We start from the raw sequence: 16,314 nt of genomic DNA on the forward strand, positions 1-16,314 counted from the left end.
AGCCACCCAGGTTGTCCAGCGAATTCTTTGGGGCAGGCAGGAAAGATCCCCCATTTTGTCTGCTTGGTGCCGGTGCTGACCCTCCCCCGCTGCCAGATCGCTCTTCAAAATGGCCACGAGTTCTGTAGATAAATCTCTCTTATCCGTCCCCTTCTCCTCTACTGCTAATTCTAGACTCCGTTCCTTTTGTCTTGCTGCACCTCACGCTTGGAATAGACTTCCCGAGCCTGTGCGTCTAGCCCCGTCTTTGGCTGTTTTCAAGTCCAAACTTAAAGCCCACCTCTTTACCACTGCTTTTGACTCCTAACCACTGCTCACTTGCCCTGTCCTTTATCCTCACCTATTTATCCCCTTACCCCTAATTGTTCTGTTTACCTGTCTTATCTAGATTGTAAACTCTTTGAGCAGGGACTGTCTTTCTCCTTCTATGTTTGTGCAGCGCTGCGTACGCTTTGTAGCGCTATAGAAATGATAAATAGTAGTAGTAGTAAGAGTAAAATATGTTTATTATTTAGAGCTGCTGGTAATTTGAAATAAAGGGAAGGTCTCTATATATCGAGTATATAATTTCTTTTTATTATGTAATCCCGCTCTGAACCTGTAATAAAGGATTTTGCAGGATTTTTTACTCTTTCAATACAAAGACTAGGGGATACTCAGTTACATGGAAATACTTTTAAAACAAATAGGAGGATATATTTTTCACTCAATAGAAATTTAAGCTCTTGAACTCGTTGGCAGAGGAAGTGGTAGCTGTGGTTAGCATATCTGGTTTTAAGAAAGATTTGGACAAGCGTATGGCGGAAAAGTTCAGAGTCTGCTATGGAGATAGACATGGGGAAGCCACTGCTCGCCCTGGAATTGTTATTTGGGTTTCTGTCAGGTACTTGTGACCTGGATTGGCCACTGTTGGAAGGAGGATACTGGGCTACTGTAGATGGAACATTGGTCTAACACAGTATGACTATTCTTATGTCCTTGTGTTATGTTCATACCAGAATCATCCATCAACTTCATTTTCAATCCCTTCATTCTAAATCTTGCTTACTTCAGTGCACTAACAAAATATACTAAAAATAAGAATTCAAATGTACTGTTTGAACAGGAAAAGATTCAGTGTGTCTGTAAAATGGCCATCACTAAAATTACTGCTATTAAAACTAACTCCAGCTCACAAGGAAAACGTGCTAATGTAACATGATGTTATACCGTACTCACTTATACTATGTCCAAAAATTAAATACGTTGACAGAGACCCAATCAATTGAGAAACCTCCACAATCTTACAGTTTTGAATGAGGAACGCTGCCACCTTCTGGTCAAAAGTATTTTATCTACTAGTCACAAATCAACTTGCTGAATAAAGTTCAGTTACCAATTGAGGGTGATTTTCTAAATAGGCCACTTAGCCTAAGCTGCATAACTATGCCTATTTAATAAAAGAACATCTATTTCTATTACTATATGAACATCGCTATTTTAGATGTTAAAAAGGCTTATAAAAATTACCCCTGAAGTGACAATATTTGTGAAGCATTCTGATGAACAGATGCACTAACTCCACGGAAAGAGCCCTTCCCTTACCAATCCCTTAGCGAATCGGTAAAAAATAGGTATGCATGAAGGAAATCGCATGCGAATGAGCTGCTCGCTGTTAGCTCATTTGCACACGATTTCCTTCCTAAGGAGGGGAAGCCAGTTGGCCAGCTGAGCATGCGCAGAGCAGCCAAGCGTTATGCTGGTTGCTCTATGAATGCCAAAGACAGCTTCATATACGCAGACAAGCTGCATGTATAACCGTCAATAAATTGCCGGGCATTTTGTGCAGCAGAGGGAGAGAGCGGGACCCTAGAGAGACTCGGGGACCGGGACGTGTGAGGACGCCCAAATCAAAACTATCTGGACGTCCCTTTGGATTATGCCCCTCCAGGTCTCTCTCAGCCAATCATAGCGTGTTTAGCTGACAGCTAAACGCGCTGTGACTGGCTGAGAGAGAACTGGAGGGGCATAATCCAAAGGGACGTCCAAATAGTTTTGATTTGGGCAACCTCGCACATCCCGATTCTCTCCGGTGGTGGGCATTTCGGGCACCTATGTAAGAAAAACATGTCCAAGAGAAGGACACCCATCACAAAATCTGAAGAAAAAAAAACATCTTTTTTTTTTTTTTTTTTTTTGAGTGAAAGACATCCCTGACGAGCACTTGGATGTTTTTTTCTTCCGATTTTTGTAATGGGTGTCCTCCTCTGCATGGGTCCCACTCAGAGCAGCCCCAAGGAGAGGAGCAGACCGCTCATTTGGTTTTCCACAGTGCATGGGGTCAGAAAATGGCTGTGCATCTACCTTGCATGCACATTATAATACTAATTAGGTCATTATAACAACTTTTAGATCATTTGCATTCCGTTTTCATTAGCTGCTACTGTGAGGAAAATGGTTCGGAGAACCCTTTTGTGCAAGTCTTGTTTTACACTTGCTCGCTAGACTGGCTAGAACTGGTTTAAAAACCACATTGCTAGCTCATTAAGTTTAGTGCATCTGGACCTGAATATCTTTACTGGATTTTAAGTTTTGAAAACTTAAACTATATACTGCACTGAGGTCATACTATTGGTATGTGCATCCTTGAGATTCAGCCAAATCTCTATCAACTACGTAGAGAAGTGTGTTCATTTGGAATTTTTTTCTGTAAAAGGCAGTAGTCCCTGAAGCCAAGAATAGGACAATCCTCCTGGTTTCTTTGAAATAATTAAACATGTGGATCAGAAGCCATGATTGCTTCTCTGGCATTTGCTTAACCTGGAATGTCTCTTAACCTTGAAGCAGATGGCCATGGGTCTGAGGCAGGTAAGAGCAGTGTAGAGGTCTTTCTGGAGAAAGATACAGAACTACAGATGGAATACTAAATGTATTTATATACATGAAATAACTTATGCATAGTACAACAGATTTATTTTCATTGTTATAGAGATCAATGGTATAATGTGTTTGGTGGAGTTTACATCTGCACAAATTAAGACTGAGGCAATCTGGCAGCCCTTTATAAGGGTCTTCACAGAATAAGCGGGTGTGATTTACATGTACCAATGCGACAAGTAGTCTGGTTTGTGTCTGATAGGCTGCTAAGGGTGACAGATGAGCACATTGCTTATTTCTGCTTTATATTAGGATACATACGTGTTTTCTTCTCATTTTAGTTACCTTCCTGTTCCTCAATGATATGGAAAAGATCAAGTGGAAGTGGATTAGTGTTATTGTTAGCAGCTCAATATTGATGGCAAAGGTATAGAAATGATTTGTAGTAGTGCAGTAGTATAATTTAGATTACCATTTTATGGTCATATTATTTTGAATGATATATATGCTGTTGCAAAAAGATATCACGAATTCTTAAAAATTACGCAGTTTTTTTTTTTTTAATTCTGTATTCTTCGTAATTTTTCCTGTAGAATTTCTCCATGATAAAGGCCTGACAAACCCCCTTTCCCCAGCATTCTCTCTTCTCAACTAGCTTGAACCCCCCTTCCTAAACTTAATCACCCTACTCCCTACAAGGTTCAATCACAATTATTGACCTCCTCTCCAGGGTGGACAACCCCAAGCTTTCTCTCTTTTCCTCAGCAAGCAGGCCCAGTTCAATCTGCATCCCACTTTCTCTGTCAAACCCCTTCCCCTGGGTTTACCCCCATAGCATTCTCTTTCATACCCCTCCAGCACATACATCCCTATAGCTGTTACTAAACCACAATAATCTCCCTCTAGTATACCCCACCATAGCTCTCTCTCTCAAACCACCCTACCCCCACTCATAGGAGCCGACTCTGTGGGTGCTTAAGCACCCCCAGTATTGAGAAAATTCCTTGTATGTGTCCAGGGAGGGGTTATTTCCATTAGGCTTAGCACCCCCAATAATTTTGAAAAGTTGGCTCCCCCACTGCTCTTTCTGAAGCCCACATATGCCATTTCAGCTTACTCTCCCCTTCCCCACCCTGGGACACTCACCCAACTCTCTCCTCTCTCCCACAGCAGTCCCCCCATGGCTTGCTATCCTTTTCTCTCACCGCATTCCACTACCCCCCCCCCCCCCCCCCCCAAACACACCCTCTTTCCCCATACACCTCTGGCATGTGCACATACCACAGGCCACAACCACCTCCTCTGCTGCTCTGGCTCCGACTGCAGAATTTGAACTGTTTGGGATATCACAGATCCTTGTACTTCAAACTTTAGTCAGCACCAGGAGGAGGATATGGCCCAATAAGCAGCTCCACTCCATTTCTGCTAAGTATCACTGGGGTGGGGGAAGTAGAAGGCAAGCCTGGGAGTGCTTCAGATACCACAAAGGGCATGAAAGAGGAGGGCAGTGGAAGAGGAGAGGAACAGCACAAGGTGGGGGATTTGTTGGAGGTGAGGTGGGCAACAATATAAGTTGCCAATGTCTTAGCTCCTGTGCAGAATGTGTGCAATTTCTGTAATGCGCAGCAGCAGAGTTCCCCTGGGAGCAGAAGTTGCAGTACAGTATTTTTTATTTTATATGGTGACTCAGTTCTGTTGCAAAAAGGTTTTGGCAAAAAGTGCCTTCATAGAAGCTTTCAGACTCATCCAGGTTTTTATTTTCTTTATGGCCTAACAACGAACATAACTGAACGTTTCATGAACATGCTGTGTCTAAATCACAATGCTTGCCATAACAATTCAATTATGGATGACTATATTACGCATGGCCTTGTCCTTTTGTAACTGTTACATCAAACTTATTCTGGGGCTGAATTTACATTATAATGGCATTTCCCCCCCCCCCCCCCCCTCCCCAATATTATACCCTTTATATTGATCATGTCCCCTTTTCCTATTTACTTCTAATTGGAGACCTGGTTGGGTTGTTTTTTTTTTTTTTTTAAATATCATTATGTTGCATCTCAATTATAAAAAGTTTTTATAATTCCTATCTTGCATTTCTTGTGCCAGCATGCATACTTTTATTACTGTTTTACCTCATGTGTATATAGCTCATTGAGATCATGCTTCATATATGTAATAGTTTCTTAATATGTTGTCAGCTCCTTTGGGTAGTCCTATGAAACCAATAATACAGGACACAAGTGTAAAGATGGCATCAGTAAGCTCCTAAGAGTAAGTATGTGACTTTGAGGCTTATTTTCAAAGCACTTAGCCTCCCAAAGTTCCATAGAAACCTATGGAACTTTGGAAGGCTAAGTGCTTTGAAAATATGCCTCTTTATATCTACTTCTGTACCCCCTATATAAAACTCTGTACCTTGAACCTCATCATTGTTTACTCCTAGTAGCACCTGCTGGAAACTTGAAATGTACATTGAGTAAACAACTACTATGGACTTGAAAAATAACATTATAGAAACATAATATGACAGAAGGCCACGAGGCTCACCTAGTCTTCCCAGTGCCTCCCTACTGTAGACCCCACTTAATTCTCAGCTTTAGCTTCATTACCTCACAGCTAAGGATCTTCTGTGCTTGAGTCTGCCACCTTGAATTCAGTCACTGTTTGAAATATCTACTACCACTTCTGTGAAGAAATACCCCTGTTCTGTAAATCTGTTCTTCAGAAAGGAACAGATTGGTGCTTTACTCTTGTTGTACTTCATTATGCCACTAACCTAAACAATAAACATTCAGAGGCAGATAAACTGGCCTTCATATTCTCTCTCTATCAGGAAGTGAAATGTTACTCAGACCATCGCAAAATTTAGGGACCTTTTTTACTGAAGTGCATTAAGTTTTGGCTTAACACACTAGAATGTAGAATTTTAATGTGCGGCAAGCCCAAAACTAATGCCACATCAAGAAGGGTGATCCTAGTATTTTATGTTGCAGCTTGTATGTAAACATTCAGATTAATGCACAGTAACTGCTCTCGGTTAATGTGGAAGCACTTAATGCCTCCTGTTTAGAAGATGGAAAGTAGTCCCGTGTTAACTCTCTGTTCACCATTTAGTATGAAGTGTAGCATGCTAGTTGATAATGTTTCCACACCCACTCTCTACCCATTCCACACCCCCTACACAGAGAGGCAAACTACTGCAAAACTCCTTAATGCACTCATGCAGTGGCATGTTTCTCCACATTAAACATACATTATGTACTTAATGCTCTGATAAAAAGGTCCCTTCATCTGTAGTGTCATTCCTTTACTTGAAGAAATAGCAGGTTAGCTAGAAATTGAGCTGTAAAATATAGATGGAAATTTCTATAAGCAGTTTTACAAAGTTCTTTAAAAAGTTCAGATCGTCATTATATTACATCATATTGTTTATTTTGTGACTTTATACAATACAAATAAAAATACAGAAATTCAATATATGAAAACAGCTAAAAGTTAAAAAAAATTTTTTTTTTTGGAAAGGCCACAATTCTCATTTCTAGCTAAATCAGAAATGATACAGATGGGTGTAAGCAGACTGGCTGTCATCTCAGAGAGAATAAAGGTGGCTGTGGAAGATAAATCAGCAGGACACACAGAAGAAATACAAGTATATTTTTGACACAATGAAATATATTGTCAGCATTGCCCCATGTCTGTAAACTTGCTTTTCTTTGCTTTTTATACATATATTTATGTCAGCTTTTACTTAATTAAATATATAATGGTTTTGTTTTGTATGTATCTTTGACATTCAATTACCCTCAAGATATTCTCTCTCAACTTTTGTTTTTCAAAGTTTCAGGACAGTACGTAGCTCAAGAAGCGTTCTTTACTGTATTTAAGCACAACAGAAGTTCTTATAAAGTAAATTTAACCCTTTAGTGTCCAATGTTCCCGTAATAAGCCATATGGGAACAGATTGATGGGAACATTGGACACTAAAGGGTTCAGCATTTTTATTTTATTAATATAATTGGCCCTTAGAAGCTATTTCTGCTGGGTTGTGTTTTTTTTTTTTTTTAATCTTCTCTCTAATTATGTTTTTGATTTGCCATACACTATATTTTTTTGTCGAGAAGTAAATTTAAATACTCAGCATTTTTATTTTAATAATATAACTGATCCTTAGAAACTATTTCTATTTTTTTTAAAACCTTCTCTAATTATGTTTTTGATTTGCCATATACTATATTTTTGTCATCAAGTAAAGATTTACCTATCAGCATTTATAGTATAAAACAGCACTATACTTTTTACAGGTATGCAATATTACCCTGAAAAAGAACCACAGAAGTGGAAAGAATACCAAAGTCCCACATGAGAATCACAACCAGACGAGAAGTGGGAACAGGATCTGGCTCTTTAAAACAAGATCTGACTCGACATGGTACCATGTTTCGGCATATATGTGCCTGCTTCAGGAGTCTGCAGAGATGTAAATGAATCACAAATATGAACATACAGAAAATCACAAATGTGAACAAAATGTTAAGGTGAAAAATATGAGAGCTATATGGACAAATGAATTGACCTTAGTGAAAATATTCGACAAACGCAAATATTTTCAATGATGTGCTACTTTAAAGACACATCATTGAAAATATTTTCATTTGTTGAATATTTTCACCAAGGTCAGTTCATTTGTCCATTCTTTTACCTTCACAACTCTCAATGTTTTTCACCTTAACATTTTGTTCATAGGACACCTAACTTTATGTATTCATTTGTCTCTCAAACATCGTCCATTTCAGATGACACTCTTATCTCATTTGCCTTAATTTAAAAAGATGTCACATCTCTTACTTGTTCTTCACCATATACTTCATGTTCACTTCACCCGTGTTCTTTGATTCATTGTCCAATAATCTTATCACATTTATTTATTTTAGTTACATTTGTACCCTGTGCTTTCCCACTCATGGCAGGCTCAATGCGGCTTACATGGGGCAATGGAGGGTTAAGTGACTTGCCCAGAGTCACCAGGAGCTGCCTGTGTCTCTATTGAATATTTTTATTACAGTTTTACTTTATTCTTCATATATTACAATTTTTAGACATTCACATTTGTGATTTTCTATACGTTCATATTTGTGATTTATTTACATCTGTGTAGACTCCTGAAGTAGGCATGTATGTGCCAAAACATGGTACCTTGTCATCATCAAACATTTTTAACTACATATCGAGAGTCCTTGGTCTGTCTTGAAGAGTCAGATCCTGTTCCCACTTCTCATCTGGATGAATTATTATCCTGAATATTTGCAATTTCACTGTCCCACCACATGCTAGACATGCCCATTCTTACCAGCAAGCACTGGTTCATTTCAAACTCATAACTAAAAATGGCTTCTAGTATTTTCTCAATCTTGCCCTAATGAAGAATTTGGTCATAGACACCATTCTTCAATCTTATGTATTTGACATATTTTCTACACCAGTCTATGTTTTCAATAGGTGGGTCAGAACACTGCTCTTTCTCTACAGTACTATCACATTTACTGTGATCTCCTCAAATTTACACACTAATGGAAAACAGCCTTACCAATGCCTATTGGCTAGGAATGCAATTTGCATTAATAGGTTTAAACATTTTTACACATGATTCACCCTCTTCATAAAAATAAGACAATTCCAGTATTATTTGGTTTTCTTGAACTACTGCTTAGGTGTCTTTTTTTCCCTACACAGAGTGATCCTTAAGTCCTGAGTTTATCCTCTGCTGCTCTCTGCAAGTTTATACATTCTAGACAGATATTAAACATATTTTGAACTTTGCATCTTTTCTTGACTCTCCTTCCTGTTCATTTTAAATGAACTGCTTTCCCTTTCTCATTTTTCTCTTATAAATTTAGCACTTGCCCATTTGCCTTTTTTCTTCTGACAAATCAGTACCTATATATTTACATTTTAGATTATTTCACTTCTGCTGAAACACCCCCACACTGGAGTTATACTATTAGCTTATGCGTCCTTATTTATTTCATTTGGATTTGGCTCATGCCTTTTTCAGTAGTAGCTCAAGGTGAGTTACATTCAGGTATAGTATTTCCCTGTTCATGGAGAGCTCATCATCTGAATTTGTACCCGAGACAAAGGAGGGTTAAGTGATTTGCCCAAGGTCACAATAAGCAGCAGTGGGATTTGAACTGGGCTCATTTACATATATATATATATATTTTGTATCCCTTTCTCTATAAGCCTCCTGAATACATACATTTGGAAATAATGATCTTTGACTAACTTGATTGTAATTTAAAAAAAAATGTTTTGTGGACTTTATCATACAATAAATATTTTTTAGTAACCTTGTACCATGTCTCCTGTTGATACATCTTGTGTAACCACTTTTTCTATTTTCAGCGTGTCTGACATACATCTACTTTTGCTTTAAGGTGGATTTTATCTGGAAATGACCAACTGGCACTTTTATTTTTTTTTAATTTACCGTAATACACAAATAGAATGTTAAAGGGAAGAAAAAATATGCAAAAAACAGCTTTATTTACTGATTCTTACTGCATAAAAAGAGAAACTACATTTTATTTAGAAGGGTCATTATATAGAAAATACCTAATTTAAATGTAACAAAAGGAAGCAATAATGATATTAAAGCTAAGGAAATCACTAAATGAAAATACATATATAAAGAAAATCCCAGAACAAAAAATAGTTATAAAAAGCCTGAGGAGCTTTGTAAGCCTATAGGTTTCTTTCATACGTATTTTCAAACAATAGAAGTGTCAAAAATAGGTTCGACTTTCTCTCTTTTTTTTTTTTTTTTTTTAATTAGAGTAATTGAAACTAAATGCTGCACTGTATGGAAACCTTGCATTATATTTGGAAAGCACAGGCTGTAATATTATGACAGTTTTTCTCTTCACTGAAAACCATCCAGAGTCCTTTTATTTTAGAATATCCTGTAGGTCACTGACCACCAGAACATGATTGTACAAATATTGTTACATTAAGATGAAGACAGTTAAAAAAATTAAAAAGGAAAGTAAGTACTCAGCATTGATGGTCTAAGTATGCAAACCCCTCAACAATCCAAAGTATCAATCTCCATCGAGAATAAAAAAAAATATCAAGCTGACCAATCCACCATTCTGGAAAAAACTGAAACAGGTTTGGTCACATGAATCCAGCATTCACTGACATCCAGGTTGGTATGCTAAGAATGGAGTAGCTAGTTGATCAATACAATCTTTTAAAATATTTTCCCTTTCTTCTTGTTCTTCTCCAAAGTTCTAAAAACAAAAAGAAAAAACAAAATAACCATTTTAAACCTATCCGGGTCAAAGACGATCAAGAGCCACTGTGCAACCCACCAGACACCTTTGGGGTGGCAGCCATGCTCTCATGGTAAAACAGTTAGCACAAATTATGTTCAATGTAAATTTTATTGAAAAAAAGAAAAAAAAAAAAAGACAGACTAGTCCACCACTGTAGTAACTCCCCTTATGCTCCAGTTTTGATATGAACAGCTACACTAAGGGAACCAAACTCAGTTATCAAGCCTAGATATGACAAGAGGTTATAAAAACAAGTAGAGCATATCAGGTAATTAGGAAATGGTTATAGTGAAGGATACATACCTGTAGCAGGTGTTCTCCGAGGACAGCAGACTGATTGTTCTCACTTGGGTCGACGTCCACGGCGGCCCCAGGAACGGCAATTTTTCAAAGCAAAAATCTTCAAAGTTTTGCCAGAGCCTTCTGGCACGCGGAGCGTGTGCATCGCGAATGGGCGGCAGTCTTCCCGCCCATCGCATGAGTGTTCCCGCTTAGTTATATCCAAAAGCAAGAAACAACAAGAACAAAAACTCCAAAGGGGAGGTGGGCAGGTTTGTGAGAACAATCAGCCTGCTGTCCTCAGAGAACACCTGCTACAGGTATGTATCCTTCGCTTTCTCCGAGGGCAAGCAGGCTTGCTTTTTCTCACACTTGGAGTATCCCTAGAACCCAGGCTCACTCAAAACAGGTCAATTGGGCCTCGCAACAGCGAGGACATAACAAGGATTGACCTAAAAACCAGAACATCTGAGTGTGCAGCCTGGAAAAGAATAAAAATGGGCCTAGGGGGGTGGAGTTGGATTCTAGCCCCCGAACAGATTCTGCAGCACCGACTGCCCAAACCGACTGTCGCGTCGGATATCCTGCTGAAGGCAGTAGTGAGATGTGAATGTGTGGATTGATGACAACGTTGCAGTCTTGCAAATCTCTTCTACAGTGGCTGACTTCAGGTGAGCCACCGACGCCACCATGGCTCTAACACTATGAGCCTTGACATGACCCTCAAGAGTCAGCCCAGCTTGGGCATAAGTGAAGTAAATGCAATCTGCTAGCCAATAGGAAATGATGCGTTTCCCGACTGCGACTCCCCTTCTGTTGGGATCAAAAGAAACAAACATTTGGGCGGACTGTCTGAAGGAGCTTGTCCGCTCCACGTAAAAGGCCAATCCTCTCTTGCAGTCCAAGGTGTGCAACTGATGTTCACAGGGCGGGTATGAGGATGGGGAAAAAATGCTGGCAAGACAACTGACTGGTTCAGAAGGAACTCCCGACACCACCTTCAGCAAGAACTTAGGGTGCATTTGGAGGACTACTCTGTTGTGATGAATCTTGAGATAAGAAGCATGCACTACCAAGGCTTGAAGCTCACTGACTATGAGCTGAAGTAACAGCCACCAAGAAAATGACCTTCCAGGTCAAGTACTTCAGATGGCAGGAATTCAGTGGCTCAAAAGGAGGCTTCATCAGCTGGGTGAGAACGACATTGAGATCCCATGACACTGGTGGAGGTTTGACAGGGGGCTTTGACAAAAGCAAACCTCTCATGAAGCGAACAACTAAAGGCTGTCCAGAGATAGGCCTACCTTCTACACGAGAATGAAAAGCACTAATTGCACTAATATGAACCCTTACAGAGTTGGTCTTGAGTTGGTCTAGGGCCTTGCTATCACACCAGATGGCAAACTTCCTCCATTTGAAAAAATAACACCGCTTTGTGGAATCTTTCCTGGAAGCAAGCAAAACCCGGGAGACACCCTCAGAAAGACCCAAGGAAGCGAATTCTACGCTCTCAACATCCAGACTGTAAGAGCCAGAGACTGGAAGTTCGGATGCAAAAGCACCCCCTCATTCTGAGTTATGAGGGTTGGAAAACACTCCAATCTCCACGGTTCTTTGGAGAACAACTCCAGAAGAAGAGGGAACCAAATCTGATGCGGCCAGAAGGGAGCAATCAGAATCATGGTTCCGCGGTCTTGCTTGATTTTCAGCAAAGTCTTCCCCATCAGAGGTATGGGAGGATATAGATACAGAAGGCCCATCCCCCAATGGAGAAAGGCATCCGACGCTAAGTCTGGAACAGAACTGAGGGACCTTGTGATTGAGCTGAGTGGCAAAAAGATCCACCGAGGGGGTGCCCCACTCTCGGAAGATCTTGTGTACAATGCCCATGTTGAGCGACCACTCGTGAGGTTGCATTATCCTGCTCAACCTGTCAGCCAGACTGTTGTTTACGCCTGCCAGATACGTGGCTTGGAGAAACATGCCTTGACGGCAAGCCCAAAGCCACATCTGGATGGCTTCCCGACACAGGGGATGAGATCCGGTGCCCCCCTGCTTGTTGACGTAGTACATCGCAACCTGATTGTCTGTCTGAATTTGGATAATTTGATTGGACAACCGATCTCTGAAAGCCTTTAGAGCGTTCCAGACCGCTCGCAACTCCAGGAGATTGATCGGAACACCTTTTTCCTGGAGGGACGAAACTCCTTGAGTGTGAAGCCCATCGATATGAGCTCCCCACCCCAGGAGGGATGCATCCGTTGTCAGAACTTTTTGTGGCTGAGGAATTTGAAAGGGACGTCCCAAGACCAAATTGGGTCGAATTGTCCAGCACTGAAGGGAATTATGAAAATCGGTGGACAGCTGGATTGCATCCTCTAGATCCCCCACAGCTTGATACCACTGGGAAGCTAGGGTCCATTGAGCTGATCTCATGTGAAGACGCGCCATGGGAGTCACATGAACTGTTGAGGCCATATGGCCTAGAAGTCTCAACATCTGCCGAGCTGTGATCCGCTGAGACGCTCTGGCCATGGAAACTAGAGACAGAAGATTGTCTGCTCTCGCTTCGGGAAGATAGGTGCGAGCCATCTGTGAGTCTAGCAGAGCTCCTATAAATTCCAGTTGCTGAACAGGAAAAAGGTGGGACTTGGGGTAAGTTATAACAAACCTGAGTAGCTCCAGCAGTTGAATAGTCATCTGCATGGACTGTAGAGCCCCTGCCTCTGAGGTGTTCTTCACCAGCCAATCGTCGAGATAAGGGAACACATGTACTCCCAGTCTGCGTAGCGACGCTGCAACTACTGCCAAGCATTTTGTGAAGACCTTGGGCGCAGACGCTAGACCAAAGGGCAGCACACAATACTGGAAGTGCTGCGCTCCCAGACAGAATCGAAGATACATCCTGTGAGCTGTAAGTATCGAGATGTGTGTATAAGCATCCTTTAAGTTCAGAGAGCATAGCCAATCGTTTTCCTGACTCATGGGAAGAAGGGTGCCCAGGGAAACCATCCTGAACTTTTCTCGGACCAGATATTTGTTCAGTGCCCTTAGGTCTAGGATGGGACGCATCCCCCCTGTTTTCTTTTGCACAAAGAAGTACCTGGAATAGAATCCCAGGCCTTCTTGCCCTGGTGGAACAGGCTCGACCGCATTGGCCTTTAGAAGGGCGGAGAGTTCCTCTGCAAGTACCTGCCTGTGTTGGAAGCTGAAAGACTGAGCTCCCGGTGGGCAATTTGGAGGTCTGGATATCAAATTGAGGGAGTATCCTAACCGGACTATTTGAAGAACCCATCGATCGGAGGCTATGAGAGGCCACCTTTGGTGAAAAAATGTAAATGTCCCTCCGACCGGTAAGTCGTCCGGCACGGACACTTGAACAGCGGCTATGCTCAGCTGGAGCCAGTCAAAAGCCCGTCCCTTGCTTTTGCTGGGGAGCCACAGGGGCCTGCCTTGCTGCATGCTGTTGACCAGAACGGGCGCGCTGGGGATGAGCCTGAGAAGGCTGTCAAGGAGGAGGATTGTACCTACGCTTATTATAGGTGTAGGGAGCATTCTTCCTTCCCCGGAAAAAACGTCTACCAGATGAGGTGGAAGCAGAAGGCGCCTGGCGGGAGAGATTGTCCATAGCGGTTTCCTACTGCGTGATCTGATCAACCATTTGCTCGACCTTCTCACCAAAAATGTTATCCCCCCTGGCATGGGACATCCGCAATTCGCTGCTGGACTCGATTATCCAGGTCAGAGGCACGCAGCCATGAGCGTCTGCGCATCACTATACCTTGGGCAGCAATTCTGGATGCAACATCAAAAGTATCATAAGCACCCCTGGACAGGAATTTACGACACACCTTCTGCTGCCTGACCACCTCCTGAAAAGGCTTGGCCTGCTCCGGAGGGAGCTTATCAACCAAGTCCGCCAGTTGCTTCACCGTGTTCCTCAAGTGAATGCTCGTGTAGTGCTGGTAGGATTGAATTTTGGCAGTGAGCATAGAGGCCTGATTAGCCTTCCTCACAAAAGAGTCCAGGGTTCTAGATTCTCTTCTTGGGGGCGCCGAAGCAAAGTCTCTAGAACTCCTGGCTCTCTTGAGAGCGGAATCCACAACCATAGAGTCGTGAGGTAACCGACTTCATCAACTCAGGATCTCTGTGAATCCGATATTGGGAATGGTGGGATTACTTAATGGTTTCATCCAGTTCCGCATAAGTGTCTCCTTGAGCACATTATGCAAAGGAACCGTAGATGACTCCTTAGGTGGCGAAGAATAGTCCAGGACCTCAAGCATCTCAGTCCTGGGCTCATCCTCAGATACCACTGGGAAGGGAATGGCCACAGACATTTCCCGGACAAGTGAAGTGAAAGAAAGACTCTCCGGGGGAGAAAGCCTTCTTTCTGGTGAAGAAGTATGATCGGAAGGAAGACCACAAGACTCCTCTGAAGAGAAATACCTGGGATCCTCCTTCTTCATCCCACGAGGCATCCTCATCGGTGTCAGACAGGAGTTCCTTAACTGTAGTCCTAAACTGGGCCCGTCTTGACGCTGAGGAACCATGTCCTCGACGGCGATGTCAAGAGGTCGACTCCCCTGCCAGCGACGATGAAGCTCCCTCCATCGATGTCAACGGGGAATCGACCTGGGTGGCAGGCGACACCGGCGTCGAGGACCTCACCACAGGCATAAAGCCAGCCGACGGTACGGAGGGCACAAGCAACCCCGGCACCAGAGCAGACTGACGCAGCAACCCCTCCAGAAGACCTGGAAGAAGGGCTCGGATGCGCTCATATAGAGTCGCCGTCAAGCAAGGCTGCGGGGTCAGTACAGGAATCGGCGTCAATCTGTGGAAGTCGAGGAGGCGGTACCGGGCTGCCCGAAGACCGACACCTCTTGAATGCCCCGGAGCTCTCAGTACTGTATTTGGAAGGAGACAGATGACAATGCTTCTTCGTCTTCGCTCGATGCACGTCATCGTCACTCCTCGGTACCGACAAGGAGTACTAGGAATCCACACACCTCCTCGGGGTCGGGTCCGAATCTGGTTGGTCTCGTGGGGCCTGCACAGCAGGAGACTTCGAGACAGGTGGAGACCCTCTCAACGTCTCACTGCTCCCAGCAGGTGGTGGTCTCCAGACAGCCATTACCTGCGCTCCTGAAGTCAATGCCATCCACCTGAGTACTGATGTCGATGCCGAGGAACCGGTTGAAGCTTCGAAAAGTCAGTCTCGAAGAGCTTTTCTCGATGCTTGTGTCCGCTTTTTCAGGCTAAGACACAACTTGCATGCGTCTGGGCGATGGTCGGGCCCAAGGCACTGAAGACACCACGCGTGGGGATTGGTACCCGAGATCGACCGGCTGCACCAAGTACACTTCTTGAAGCTGCTGGGAGTCCTCGATGACATGGACGGAAAAATAGCGGCACCAAATCCACGATTGTGGCTAAAGAAAGCACAGAAAAAGGAGAAACCGCGTACGCGTAGCCTAAGAGGGCCACAACGGAGGAGAACGGAAACTTAACAGGCCAAAAACTAAGAGCTAAAGGAAATTTTTTTTTTAAAGGGAACAGGGTAAAGAAATAAAAGAAGACAAAACGAAGTAAAAAACTTTAAAAAAAAAAAAAAAACAGCAAAGGCTCGTTCCAAGGGCTGAAGAGAGACCACAAACGCAGCCACTCTCTACAGTGGAAAAAAGGGAACTAAGTGGGAACACTCACGCGACAGGCGGGAAGACAGCCGCGCATGCGCACGCCCTGCACGCCAGAAAGCTCTGGCAAAACTCTGACGATTTTTGCTTTGAAAAATTGCCGTTCCTGGGGCCGCCATGGACGTCGACCCAAGTGTGAG

The 16,314-nt window shown here is 42.7% G+C and overlaps 1 protein-coding gene across 6 annotated transcripts in view; it reads right to left on the minus strand.

Moving 5' to 3' along the window:
• Positions 1–9,660: 9,660 nt before the first annotated feature.
• SEPTIN7 (septin 7) overlaps positions 9,661–16,314 on the minus strand; it is a 266,068-nt gene continuing 259,414 nt past the window's right edge. For all 6 annotated transcript variants that reach the window (XM_030204223.1, XM_030204206.1, XM_030204215.1 and 3 more), the window contains one exon: positions 9,661–10,151. In XM_030204223.1, the coding sequence (XP_030060083.1) occupies positions 10,053–10,151 (99 nt within the window). In that variant the 3' untranslated portion in view covers positions 9,661–10,052. The remainder of the gene's footprint in view (positions 10,152–16,314) is intronic.

This window comes from Microcaecilia unicolor, chromosome 1 (assembly GCF_901765095.1).
Source record: "Microcaecilia unicolor chromosome 1, aMicUni1.1, whole genome shotgun sequence".
Lineage (NCBI taxonomy): Eukaryota > Metazoa > Chordata > Amphibia > Gymnophiona > Siphonopidae > Microcaecilia > Microcaecilia unicolor.